This window comes from Lissotriton helveticus, chromosome 1_1, assembly GCF_964261635.1.
Source record: "Lissotriton helveticus chromosome 1_1, aLisHel1.1, whole genome shotgun sequence".
NCBI lineage: Eukaryota > Metazoa > Chordata > Amphibia > Caudata > Salamandridae > Lissotriton > Lissotriton helveticus.
Window position 1 is genome coordinate 1283119002 of NC_136057.1, and position 15157 is coordinate 1283134158.

At 41.9% G+C, this 15157-nt stretch overlaps 1 protein-coding gene across 5 annotated transcripts in view; it reads right to left on the reverse strand.

Annotated features, from left to right (window-relative positions):
- The window catches only part of CADPS2 (calcium dependent secretion activator 2), a 2489915-nt gene that overhangs the window by 665311 nt on the left and 1809447 nt on the right, over positions 1-15157 (reverse strand). For 2 of the 5 annotated variants that reach the window (XM_078680818.1, XM_078680789.1), the window contains exon 17: positions 10637-10654. The exons of the other annotated variants lie outside the window; for them this stretch is intronic. In XM_078680818.1, coding sequence (XP_078536944.1) covers positions 10637-10654 — 18 coding nt within the window. The remainder of the gene's footprint in view (positions 1-10636; positions 10655-15157) is intronic. 5 annotated transcript variants of the gene reach the window in all.

Below are 15157 nucleotides of genomic sequence, written 5' to 3' on the forward strand. Positions count from 1 at the left end.
CTGGATTGAGATTTTCACGGCCCAATCCCAATGGATTGTTACCATTACGTCAATCAACCCACCCCGGATCTGGCATCGCTTCAAAGCGATTGAAAGTTGGTACATTATAAAGGTTTCCCTGCTGGTAAGGTACAGTAAAGGGGCCAAGTCCGGGAGTGGGAAGGTTGTGATAACGACCCACCTCTGGAGTGATGCCAAAATAAATACCAGGTGGTCTCGGGTAGAAGAAGGTCAGGTCGACTACACCAATACCAGCGCTACTTGTGCCCAAGTTCTGCCTCGAAATTAAATGAGCTACCCTGGAATCCTTGAAGTTAACTATTACACAATCCCCTCAAAGCGCTTAGGGGTACTACCTACCCAACCTATCCTTCTAACACCAATAATCAGCCCATCCACTTCCCTGGGCAGTGGTCTATTAATCCTTAACCAGTGCATTGTTTTATTTTTCAGCATCTGGAAGGATTCTTGCTGCCCAACCAACAACGGTGGTACGTTGGTAAGGATGGCAACAAAAGGTTAGCAGTCTGGGGGCAGATTCATAGGTGGTGTCCTACGGGGCACTTTAGTAGGGATTGTGTCGGGCAGACTAGAGGGGAGAGGAACAGGGCAGGTCGATGGAATTTGAGATGAGGCAATGGGATTTTTGGATCCAAGATTCCCAGTTTTGGATCCATCATTGATTCCCGTGACCACAGCAGCTAAACGCTTCTTGGGTTGAGATGTGTTAACCCGTGAATAGTCTGGAGGGTGGGGAGTGATCTTAGGGATTTGCACTGAGAGACGGGGCCCCGTTTTAGTAGTAATGACAGCGGGAGGAAGGGGCTCTGGAACAGGTACTCCACTTGCCAGCCCACTTGTATTAGTGGGATTATTACTGTCCCCCGTCCTAAGGTGGGTCTTAATTAAGGATTTAGTTGAAAAGAAGTTGTCAAGGGTAGCCTGTTCAAAGCAATCTAATCGATCAGCTAACCTTTTAACTCGTTCTACAATGGGGGTCAGTAATGACTTCATCAACTTCTCTAGATGCATAAGCAAGGGTGAATCCAGGGATGAAATCTCAGCAGGCCCTGTCACCGGAGAATCACTAGGGTTAGATACAGAGTTAACCGGGGTGACTCCATCCTTAGCAGCTTGTACCCCACCTAAACCAACCCCTTTAGGCTTGCAGGGAGCTCCCAGACCTATGCCAAGTTTCCTAATTTTCTTAGGGGGTTTAGGGAAACAACTCTTCCTCGGGGTGATGTATCTTTTCCTTTTAGTGCGAGGGTTATTCGAGGCCGCATGGGATAACACACCCGATTGGGCAGTATTTTCTTCATCAATAGAAGAAACATTTAAAGTGATAGACAAAGGGGGAGGCAAGATGGTCGAGGCAGCGACCGAAGGGGTATTTCCGGACTGGAGGTCCGAACCTAACTTGCCTTCGACCCCAGCCAAACTGGGCGACTGTGAAGAGACTTGGGACATTTCTACTAACACTGGCATGGTTAAAGGTGGTGAAGGGGGAACCGGTGCCAGGGAACCCAGAGGTGGCCGCTTTTCCAGAGGAAGTTTAAGGAGTTCAATGGATTGCCTACGCTCGGCGCGTCTCTCGGCTAGGGCAATCTCTTTATCAATATCACGAGTTGCCCTACTAAAGTACTTGTTTAGGGGACCCAAGATTGTTATCCCTACCGTGGGTGGGGGGGGACTCAGTACAGGGGTGGTTGGGGGGGAAAAACATACTTAGTAGTCAGTGCCGCTTGAAGGGCGGGCAAAAAACAATGTAGACCAGAGCGGGTCCTCTCAAGGCACAGGGGCGAACTAAAACCACAGCCCATATATTAAGCAAATCAAAATGACAGTTTGCCTCACTTTTTACAGTGTTGTCCGTTTGGTAATGTACGATGACAGAGAGTGGGCCCAGCCCAGCCTCCTGCAGCCCCTGTCGGCCACAGACGGCCCGCCCTTGTCCCGGGCTTCTCCCGGGACGCTCCCGCGCAGCGGTGTGCTGATCCTGTTATGAGGGGAGGACGAAGGGCGGGGGGCGTGGCAGCAGGGAGAGCAGACCAGGTGTGTTGGTGGTCAGGGCAGGGACTCCTGGGATACGGAGTCCCTGCTACGCAGCTCGCAGCCCAGCTGCTGTTCTGTCCTTCCCCTTAGCGCTCCACTCAGAGGTCCAACAAACACCCTCCTCAAAACTGCCGAAGCGGGACCCGCGAAGCGGGTCCGGCGAGCAGTAAGCAGACAAGGGAGGAAGTCACGATGAGAGGTCCAACAGCCAACTCCTCCTCCGCACGCAGTTCCAAGTTTGCTAGAGGTGTCCCACAGAGGCTGAAGACGCCGCAGCACTTCAATGCTCGAGGGCGGGGGGCGTGGCAGCAGGGAGAGCGGACCAGGTGTGTTGGTGGTCAGTGCACGGACTCCTGGGATACGGAGTCCCTGCTACGCAGCTCGCAGCCCAGCTGCTGTTCTGTCCTTCCCCTTAGCACTCCACTCAGAGGTCCAACAAACACCCTCCTCAAAACTGCCGAAGCGGGACCCGCGAAGCGGGTCCGGCGAGCAGTAAGCAGACAAGGGAGGAAGTCATGATGAGAGGTCCAACAGCCAACTCCTCCTCCGCACGCAGTTCCAAGTTTGCTAGAGGTGTCCCCGTTCCAAGTTTGCTAGAGGTGTCCCCTGAGGGTTCCAGGGTGTCTTGGCGGGGAGTTGAGAAGAAGCAGCAGCGCTTGCTGTCGGATCAGAGCAAGGGAAAAGCAACGCAGTCCTGCGACTCCGAGGAAGTCCAGCCCACGGATAGAGCCGAGGTGGTGCCCGGGGGAGGGCTCCGTGTAGAACACCGGAAACTACACGCTCCGGGCACCTCCCTATCTTGGAGCCCAAACCACTCTACATATATACATTGACTAACGTACTCAACTGGTGCTTCTAAATACGCCTACCCCTGTGTACCTGACCTAAGCCTAATACTTGGGAAGGAGTAAGTAAGTAGCAGTTTAAGTTAAGTGGGTTTTGCCAAGAATCTGAATCAAGAATTCTCTTTAAGGGTTTAGTCAGCTCCGTACCTGGGTAATAGAAAGCAGGAGGTCTTGTATCTCTCTCTCAGGACTCGATATCCCAGTAACCCGCGAAGGTATCTGGAAACACCGGAGCTGGATTTCTCGGCAGGAGAAAAGACAGCGTCTCTCTCAGTGCGTCAAAAGGGAGGGGCAGCGTCCGTGGGCTCTCGCATCAGCTGGGCTAGTAGATAGCTGCTCCCAATACCACCACCGTGTGTTTGCTTAAGGCAACGTTGGTATATTTATACCTGAAAGGTGCCGGGTTTGACGTAAGGTTGGACATAGGACGTCAATAAAGATGTCACTAAGAACTGGCCGTTCTTACAGTGCTTTACAGGAGTTCTAGGATGAAATCAAAACAAAAGCAAGGGGGATTTCCCAGGTTGCTGGAGGTTTGGATTTTTTAGAGAACTCGTTGTGCTTTCTAGGGGGCCGGGGGAAGTAGCCTTGCTTAATGTGACAGCACGTGCTACGACTGAATATGGATATGATTATAAGCCGTTGTATGGATATTATTGATTATAACCAGACAAGGGCATAAAATAGGAATATCGATTTAGGCTCCTAGATAAAAACACAATAGGATGCATATGTGTCGAGGTGAGGGTGGATGACTGACGCATGGAAATAGTGGATGGATGCACAGGTGATGGAAAATATATGTGGAGGGGAGAATTATTTACTCTTGATGGAAGATTGTATTCATGAGTACATTGTGTATGAGTAATACATACTTATGTAATGGAGTTGGATTGACAGATGGCCGTGGGTGAATGGATGGGTGCACAGGTTTGGTTACTATATAACCATGTGGGTACAAGGAATAAGTATGTCATTTCTGATTTCAGGTATCTGCTAGTGAACATAAGAATTTGATGGACAAGAATTACGCACGGAGCTAGCAAAACTCCACTTTAGAACGTGTATTTGTAAAATACATTTTCTCCCTTGTGTCTCTTGGCATAGAAATAACACATTGTTATTGGTATGCAACGTAGTGGTGCCATTTTATTGACAACAGAAGGATGTAAGTTTGAGTATATCAGCCAGGATTTGAACCTGCGATGATGAGATCAAATAAAGACTCCTGCAGTGGATGAATTAGTCCATTGAGACACCTTATATTCCTACCAAGGATAATTATAGTGGATTTATTTTTCTCAAGATATTTAGCCCCCCCTCTATAATAAATTATATCTGCACAAATCTTTCATGGATAAATGGGCATCCACCTACAGAAGATGGGACCCCACTTTGAAAGGGCCTATGATCTAGTAAATTTACTCCAATCCTCCAAGGAATGCCTGTCAGACATAGAACAAATAAAAACATTCAATTTGTTGAGCTGATGAGCTCATTGACAGTCTCAGTACATTACATATAACTCCAATGTATTGCTGCATTACCTTATTAAGAATGCCAAGTAGAGGTCTGCTTTTTCAACTTCAGAGGGCCTTTTACAATTAAAGGTGATGCCATTCTGTTTGAAGAATACCCATTTCATCTTTCATCAGCTTAAAAATGAATTAGGTCCTGAGTGATTTCGAAAACTTAACTGATGTACGTCGATAAATCAATGTCAACAGTACCTGCTGGGCGACCACCTAAATCACTTCAAGAAAGTGTTTTCAGGCTCTGTGGGAGGTAGTACTGACTATCAGGGTTGATAAGTGGCAGGGTTCCATTAGTTACCCCGGTTCCATGTTGGCTTTGTATATAGACCCTTTCAAGGTCCAAAACCATGCAGTTGTAGACTGAGACTTGTGAATGCCAGAACCAGGTAAAGGCCTTCTGTGATGTCACGGGGTTCTACAGAAGGTTTGCCAAAATATATCAAGCGTTGTGTTCATTTTAATTTCAAATAGATGCTTCAGATCAGGGATTAGAGACAGCATCATCTCAGTAAATGGGGATTGAAAAGGTCAGCCAGCCATCCTTAGTACAGGTTTGTTATCTACAAGACAATTTTGGGCTACCTTAGAGAAAGAAGCATTTGCTGTTGCCTGGTGTTTGAAAATGTGGAAATCCTGCTTGTTCATACAGATCACACACTTAATGAGGCAGTAGAATCTAAAATTGTTGAGATGTCCGATTCAACTATGGAGATTGGACTTTACAGTGGAAAACTAGCCTGACTCTGGCCGTGCCAAGTTAGATGGAATATCCACATTCTTTCACCTGAATGAGCAAAGTTCCAGTGAGGTTGCTTATTCTTTTAACTAGGGTAATTGAGTGTTTTTGAGGGCTGTAATGAGTAGGGTATTCCTGCAGTCTGAGACCTGTTGAGTAGACCTCACGTTCTTAAATGTCGCTCTCGTCCTCCTCAGCAAAACTCTTTTTACAATGGGAGTAGCCCGACTTGGTGTCCAACCACCAGAATGAATCAGAGCAAACAATGTGGGTATAGAGTGCAGTACCTTTCCCCAAAGGTGAGTGACACACCCTGATCTCTTAACCAGCTGACTAAAATCATGTTCCAGAAAACCTGCATGAAAAGAGTTCACCAAGAGATGCTCATAAGATCATTCTGTAGCTTAGCTTTAAACATTCAGCACAATCCCTTTACCTTACTGAAAATCTCCCTGACTTAGAGTGGGCTCCATCTTAGTGTACCCAAAGTACTGAAAGCTCTCTTATTTATGGCCTTCAGCTTTGTACTACCATAGCAGACTGTCCTCCAGGAGAGCCGACGCTTTGTCACATTTTCAGAACATCCACATAAGATACATTTACATGCAGCAAACTCAAATGGAACTCCTATACATTGCCAGTGCTAATCTGGCAGGCATCTGGCCTCCATAGACCTTTGTTATACCATCATACACTAAACCTATTTTTGCTCCAGAAATGATTGTACGTTTGAGCAAAGAATTCTTGGGCGAGCCAAGCCACTACATTCTATCGGACTATGGATCTGAGTTTGCTGCAGGCAATATTTGTTTTAATATCAGGGAAATCAACAGTAAAAACTGTCCCAGCAGACCGTAAAATAGACTCACAAACAACTAAAAAAACAGGCCAACACACTGGCCTGTCAGACCAGCCCATTGAGCACTGCCTGATTGCCCTATAGGCCAGTCGGGAAACATCACTTACAACGAAACTTTTACAACGCACTACCATTACTACGCGGTCATTACAACGCAAACCATTACAACGCATTGCGCTGGGGGGCACTCTAGGATAGGGAATAGGTTAATTTACTATCCAATAACCTTCCCTAGTGTCCACGGGGACTGGAGTTGGAATAGTAAATTAAACTATTCACTATCCAACACCCAAAAGCGCTATGCGTTGTAAAAACCGCGTTGTAAAGGCATGCGATGTAAAAGCATGCGTTGTAAAGTCATACATCCAGGCCAGTCCAACCCTGATTGTGTGCATCCTTTTACAGTGCATCATGCTGTAGTAAGTACTGGCGGAGGAATTATGTTTAATACAAACCCTATTTATTCAGAAATGTTATATAGGGTCTGTGTTTTATTCAGATAATGATTTCATCTAACAGGATCTAATTGCTCCCTGCAGCAGGCGCTCAGGCAGTTTCCCTTTTGGAGTAAGCTGGTACCTTTATATAAAGCAACTGGAATGATAGGGCTAGTATTCACATTCATGTAAATTGAGAGTACAGACACAATATTTTTCTTTGCATAGCAAGTGTAACGCTATTTCTTTACAATCACTCCCTTTAGGAAGAAATATGACCTTTTCAAATATTGTCTCTGTGATTGCACACGCCAAGGAAGGATTGATTGTCTCATCTTCTGCATTCAGAGAGAGCTCCTGGGCGAACATCACCACACACTGCCAAGACAGAGCACGCTGATGAAAATGCCTTTGCTGCACGCTGAACACAGGAGAGATTTAAGAATGGAGCTCCCGGTTAGAGCCTTAACGGGACTAAATATACAAAGAATTGCTGGAGAAGCAACCAGTGTTCCTAAATACATGTTCTGCTTTCTCTGTCTCTCCAGGTGCAGAGCTGAAAGCTGTTACTGAAATATCCTTCTGGAACCTAATTAAAAAAATTAAGTAATTACAGTAATCATGTGTTATCTCTAATGCAGGGTGAAGTAATTAGTGCGATACTTGGTGTGACTTCGTAAAGGGTAACCATTGTTTCTGCTCCTGTATTTTAATACAAGAAAGTCAAGAGTAATTTTACGTAAACTAATGCAGTGCACTCAAATCCGTTTCCTACTCTCACCATATGCATAATGCAAACAAAATCAAGTATATAAAAGCAATCTTCTGTAATCCACAGATTGATAAACTAACTAGGGTAATCTGCAGCCTAATGCATGTTAACTTAATCAGAGTAATCTCCTTTAATTTGAGATAGAGTAAAATAATCAGAGTAATTCCATATGAGCTAATAAAGCGTGGGGTAAAGCCATCTTTTGTATATCAAAATTGATAAATTAATCAGCATAATCTTTCTGTGATCTAATTTGTGCTAACATGATCATAGTCACCTCTATATATAATCTAATACAATGGTCAACGATCAGCTTACTTTTCCTACATTTTAATGCAGCGTAAAGCAAGAAAATCAATCTTCCATAATTAAGTGGTAAAGTGGTAAAGTGATAAAAGTAATTAACTTCTGTAATTGAATGTCCAGTAAAGTAATCACAGTCATTTTATATGTAGTGCAGGGTGACATGAGCAGTGTAAACATCTTCAGAAAACTGATGCAGAGTGAAGTGATCAGTGTAATCTCTACATGTAACTATGCACTGTAAGGTACTCAAAATACTTTCCGGATAGTTAACAATCAGTGTGGTCTCCTATTCATGAGAGCAGAGTCATTCTAATTTAAAGGAATATAAAATAATTTGAGTGAGCAGTTTCTGCAATCCAGACAGTTTTAGTTAATGTTTTTCTGTAATATAACATGCATAATCTATTGTGCAATACACTGTTGAGAATGCAATTAGTATTGTCATCAAAGAGGTGTGGCGCCGCGGCCAGGGCGACTGACGCTGGAATCTGGGGATCAGGGTTCGATCCCCGGCTCCAGCACCATGTGACTCTGGGCAATAGCTTGCTTAATCTTCCCGACGGCCCCCAGCGCCTAGAGACCCTAACGTGTGATTGTGCGCTATACAAATGTGGATTATTATCTTTACTCTGAGTAATTTACACTGGATTTGATTAATCTTATAATATAATCTAACAAAATATAAAGTAACTGGAGAGATCTAGTTTGCTAAACGAAATCAACACAAAGTAATGACAATAATGTTCTGTAAAAGAATTCAGGGAAGAACTGTCAAGGGTAATCTCTGTTTTTTAATCCATTAAAAGGCATTGCATTCAGATTAATCTTCTACAATCAAATATAACGTAATATAATCAAAGTAATCCTTCTCTGCAACACAATGTGGCATAAAGAAAACTGAGTTATTATTTATAATCAAATGCAAAGTGAAGTAACCTTAAAACACGTTCTGCCTTTTAGCGCCGGGAAGGTTAGTAAAAGTACAATCCCCAATATAGTGTGGGGTAAAGTAACCACAGAAGCCTATAAAGGGTAGACTAACCTGAATAGTCTTACAACTCTAATGCAGGTTAAAGTAACCAAATGCAAGCTCTTTCTAAAATTAAATATATAGAAAACTAATCCACACGAAATCGTATGTATGAAAAATAATCAGTGCAATTTGATGAAATTGTTAATTAGTATTTGAAGAGCAGAACATTAATCCATAATCTCCTTCTGCAATCCACTCTCAATCCAAATAATAATAATAATCTACTTTAATTTCCTTTAATCTAAAGCATAGTAAAGCAATCAGAATAGTTTACTGCTGTATTATATGAACTTCACTTTACTTGGAAATCACATTGTAATATAGTGCAATACAATGCAAAGTAACATCTGAGTACTTTCCTTTAATGTGGTGAAATATAGGCAGTAATGTGAGAGGTATAACATAGTAAGGGTGATGTTCTTCTACAATCAGATGTGATTTTATTTAGGATAATGAGTAACAGGAGTTGATATAAAACGATCAAATGCAGGGTAATAGTATCTGAGCAACGGCATTCTGTAAATCACTCAAGGTAAAATAATCACAAGTGTACATTGCAAGTGGAGGGAAACTTGCACTGTTGGTTCTGCAGTACTCCGATTCTTGGGTGCATGTGACACTTGTATTCCTTCTATTTAAGCTGTGGATGTGGTGAGTGTGAATCTTGCACTACTGTTGTGCTTGCTTTGCGAGTGAGGGATGATTCCAATGGCCTAAACTGTATGTTTGTGAGGATGAGCATGGCTGGTGCTGTGCTCTCAATGTCATCTGTAAGGACCAATGTACCTACCATTAGTGTATGTGTCAGGAAAGATTTACATTACGATTATGGGGGGCATCTAGTCTGTGTGGTTCATGTACTGTTCTTGTGCCTTTTCCATGTGCAGGAAACTTGCATTTACTTTGGGCACGAGGGCCTTCATTTGCAATGCAGGAATCAAACCAGCGAGGCATATAAAGCCCACAACCATCTTTAATATACACAAACATATTTCAAGAATAGTACTTCTTTTTTTTGCAGGTTACAGCAGATTAACTAAAATTATATAATAGTAGATTAAGAAAAAAGCTAAATTGAAAATTTTTAAATGACCTGTGAAAAGGAATTTTAAATTGGGGGATAAAAATAAAATTTGTATCCTTATCTTAATTTGTGTGAGCAGCGCAAATACAGCAAAAGAAATGCAGTATATGGAATCATCGCTCCAATTGAAGCACTGGTAAACCTCAGCAACAAAAGGGCATGCATTTGGAGCACTACAGACAAAATGATAAGCTGGAGTCCAGCACATCACTGTCTTTTAGAAGTAAAATTACATTTTAAAACATACCACCCTTCTGAATAAAATTAAAATGTTGCTTATGTTTTTGTTTGTGAAATATATATAAAATATTTTATGATTTGTGCATTTAATGTTCAGTTGTTTCGGTATTTTTGTGTATTGTTTTGAGGTTCAAAACATAGAACCTGCGCAGGTGTCGGGGAGATGGGGAACCCCGGTTTCGTATAGTGAATCGGTGAGGGACCACTGGATTTAACTTCTGCTGTTTATACAATAACACGTCTCCGACCGCTTTTAATTCAACAGAAGAATTACGGTAATCCTGCTACCTCGAGCCACAACATGTGATAAAAAGCTTTAGACCACTTTCACCCTTCGCCTAGTGGTTGTGCTTTCTCAACATGTCTGACTGTTCTAGCCACAGCACACAATGCATATTTTTAGAAAATCGCACCGTGCGCATCACGGTACACATTTACACTCTTAATTAGTACCAGTAGCAATATTTGCAATAATTAATTCACAGTGGAAGCATTGCAATTATCGAGACTAAATTGCTCAATAATATATACATGCTGCATGCGTCCTTCGATGCAAGCAAGTCAAAGGCATGCGGGCGGGGAGATAACACACGGAGCTACAGACTGAGGTACTTAAGAGGCACAATAACAATGCTAAACAAACGCACTACGGAAGTGCAACATTGCAGAGCAAGCACACACACACACTGAATGACAACCACAGCACTGACACCTACATGCCCCCACCCGCATACCTGACTCCTTTTCCGGTGCTGCCAGGAATGGGAGAACACAGAAGAAACAGAAGACAGAGTCAGGTTCGGCAGTACATTTCATAAAAGCCATATCGGACACCACACTTGACCAAAATAACCTAAAACTGCAGCAAATCAAGACATTTTACGAAATGAAGAGCTAAAGCCAGGGCAATGAAAACTAAAAAAAAAACCTCTTTGTTCTGCACAAGTTTGTAATTGTCCTATAAGCAAGGTCCGAGGAAAGGACCGAAAAGCGTTGGGCATGGTATAAACAACACGAAAGCAAATCCCAAGTGAGTCCGCATTCTTTTTGCCTTGTGTAATATTGGAGTTCATTTATTACCAGTTAGGCCCAGCTGGAGGAACGAGCACCGCCTCACGAAGAGTGTGGCCTCCGAGCAAGGGTTCGGAACGGTGTGTTGTACACACGCACAAATAAATACATCTATCTATCTATCTATCTATCTATCTATCTATCTATCTATCTATCTATCCATCTATCTATATGTACATACACACACACATATAATATATATATATATATATATATATATATATATATATATATATATATATATATATATATATATATATATATATATATATACACCACCAATGCTCACCTTCACCAAAAAAAGGCAAGCGGGACACATGCTCCGGGATAAACAGAGGATTTAATGGAACAAAACAGAGCCCAGTCCTTTGCAGTCCATGAAACGCTGTAGTGATGGGCAGACGCGTTTCTGGCCGGTTTGGCCGTCTTCAGTGCCAGTCTCACAGGCTGCTGGAAATCTCCCGGATGAAGCGGAGACCACTCCCTTTGAAGCCGTCCCACAGCTCCTCCTCCCAACTGCAGGTGTGTGCTAACTGTTTCCAACTCCGAGTGAACTGCATGATGGTCAGCATAGTTCATCGTGGTGTCACATTAAGTAATGTGAGTACCAAACATCCTGAGATGCCCCTAATGTTCGGCGGTGAGCAATGTGCCTCCATAGCGCACCCAGGTGAGGTAATCCCGTTCCGACCTCCGTTTTATCCCTTAATCAGGCGTACAATGCCGCCTCCTCTCTCCCCTTTGCAAAAGATTACCGCTCAGTGGCAATAGCTTTGCTTGGGGGGGCGCCGCATATAGCACTTTCTGTACTCACACCAAAGTTTTTTGCTGATGTATGCGGTGCTCCTGAACGAGAGGGCGTGTCCCCAACCGGTCTCAGCAGAACCGGACATAGATACACCACCAATGCTCACCTTCACCAAAAAAAAGGCAAGCGGGACACATGCTTTAGAACAAAGGCCCCACGTGCAAGAGGGCACACAACAGCATTCCACCTTTTGGCATTTACGGTGCACTCCGCTTTTTGCATCCATTTCATTTTGCCTTTTGCCGACGCGTTTCGAGACCTTCGGTCTCTTCTTCCTGGGCTTTCCGAAACACACAGCTGACACTTACATTGCTCAATTTGCATATTTTATTCACCAGGCCAGCCCCCAGTGGGCGTGTATTTGATACAACTGCATTTTGGGGCATGGAGTCCAGCAATGAAATTAACATTTATACCTTGAAGTAAGTTCAATTGTGCAATTCATTTTTCGGATTCTTATCAACCTTAGTAGGTAATGGAGGTAAAAGCAGGCAAGTTACGCACGGAATGCTGTGCTTAAGGCACCCCAAAGTTCGAGTCCTTGGCCTCTCTCTGCCTGGCGATTAGGGTCCTTACCGGCAGATGATGGTGCTCCTCTTCGCGGCTGGGCTGCCGCAAGCAATATTTTAGAACAAAGGCCCCACGTGCAAGAGGGCACACAACAGCATTCCACCTTTTGGCATTTACGGTGCACTCTCGCACGTGGGGCCTTTGTTCTAATATATATATATATATATATATATATATATATATATATATATATATATATATATATATATGATTATATTAAACGTGTGCAAACACACGTGTGTATATTTATGTATATATACATGTATAATTATACATGTATATATATATATATATTTTTTTTTTTCACAAAATCCCTGGTCTCCCAACAAAAAAACAGGCCGCACTCCTCGCACGTTACATTAAGTTTGTTAATTAGTTTTTCAATTCTTCATTGAAGCATTATTTTCCAGGCTTAAGAAGAGACGAAAAGGACTCCGTCCTACGTGTTTCGGCATTGCCTAATGCCTTGCTCACGGTAACTTTACTCTGCTTGTTTTCATTTTTTTTAACTTTTCAAATCCAATTAACATCACTTCCTCTGCGCCCATTACGCCATCCGGCATTCTGGGACATGTAATTTACTCATGTTAAAACCTCAAACTCTGTCAACATCGTTTTACTAAAGATGTGGACTGGAACTTATCCTATTTAATTACTCCATTTTATCAAAGCAGTATTGATATATGACTTTGACACATTATGTATCACCTTCTTAGAACGTTCAATATTTACATGTACTCCAATCTCTCACAACTCTGTGTTCCGGTTTACACAATTTTATATGCCGCTTCAGAGCATTGTTCTTTAAGATTAGTTCATATTTACAATGTCTCTGCTCCCAATTTAAATCGGATTTCATTTTCGTTCTTGTAGACAATATAAGTTATGTGACCTCCCACGTTCTCGACATGGATGATTATAACTTTTTTGAACAGTTCGGCATTTTGTTTATTTACGTTATTTACAAAGATTCCAAGTATTCCGTGTTCCAATACATGTTCACTGTTTTGAAATTTTAAATCGACTTAATTCGAAAAATGCCTCATTTGCATCAACTTTCATCTTTGACCATTCTATGAATCGGCACACATAATTCACTTCATTGAATGTATATATTGATGTAAGATCAATGTTTTGTTTGAATCAGTTGTTTCTCTTTACTTCCGATTTTTGTATTTAATGATTCCGCAGGTTTTTTTTTGTTTTGTTGGGACCCATTTGTTTTGTTGCACATATATGTGATTTTACTTGTTTTTACTGTATTCTTTCTTTCATCCATAATTTGACTGTTCAGTTGATGGACTTCACAGATGTATGTACAATTCCTCAGATTGATTTAATCTGAAGGGAGTCATAATTAGCGCATTGAGGATATGTCTAGATTCTTTCAGACAGAGTATTTTCTCCCTGTTTCCCCCTCTTACATGCGGGGAAATTGTTTCTATTCCATACAATTTCAGACATTTCCAATCACTATTGTGGGCAGTCTTCATATGCTTCGCTACTGCGTTGCTTTTGTCCTTGTTTGTGTAGCACGTACGTGCTCCAAGATTCGTTTTTTTCAATTCACATGTAGTGCTCCCTATAAATCTGAGTGGACATGGACACTCAATTGTATAAATTACGTACTTAATCTTACATGTGATTAGTTCCCGTATATTTCAGTATTTTTTATTTGCCATTTGTACTTGGTTTGTGGGTTTCGCTATTTGGCAGACCTTACAATTAAAACATTTCACGGAACCTTTTTTCTGTAGCCAATTTTCTTTCTGTTCCTTTGCCTTGAAATGGCTATGAGTTGGTCTTTCAAATTTTGTGCTCTGCGATAGGTCACAATCGAGTGCTCCCCCACAATTTTTGACAATGTATTGTCCAATTTTAAGATGTTCCAATTCTTTCTCAATATTGACGTGATTATTTTCGAGTCTTGCGTGAAATCTTTCTCCTATTTGATTTTCATCCATTGACGGGGGTTTAGGTTTTAAGCATTCTTCCCTTGTTCTTTCATTGGCACAGGTCCAACCCTGGTTGATAACTTTGGCATTGTATTTTCTGTTCTTAAATCTTTGTTTTGCGATATTGCTGTGTTTTGTCCATTCAGTCACTTCACTACAGAATCGCAGAATCCGAAGAAATTCTCAGTATGGTATGCTTGTTAATAAAGAAGCTTGATGGAAACTGGTTGCCTGTAATGTTGCATTCGTGGCTGTACTTTTCCCATGTAAGGTAGTTTGTATGTTGTTACCTTTTATATAGATCTCCATATCCAGAAACACAATCCTCTGATTGCTTAATTCAAAAGTGAATTTTAGATTATTCAGACTTTCATTCAGGATATTAAAATATTCTTGAAATTCTGTTTTGGTACCATTCCATATAATTAGCAAGTCTTCAATGAATCTCATCCTACTCACTATTTTCTTCACAAATGTTTGATGTTTGGGATTCCAGGCAACCTCTTGTTCCCACCATCACATTAGTAGGCATGCATAATTTGGAGTGAATGAAAACCCCATCGCAGTGCCACTTTTTTGTCGAGAGATCTCACCGAACAGGAAGATGTTTTCTGTCAAGCATATTTTTATCTTCTCCATAAGCATTGCATTATGGTTTTTTAGATGGATACTTCTTTCATGTAGAAAATAATTACTGCCTGCTAGGCCTATATCATTTTCAATGGTGGTATAAAGTGAAATAACATCCATAGTTATCAATTGATATGTTTCTTTCCACTCAATTTTCTTTAACAATCTCAATATATGGCTGGTATATTTTATGTAAGAACTTAGTTGTTGCACAAATGGCT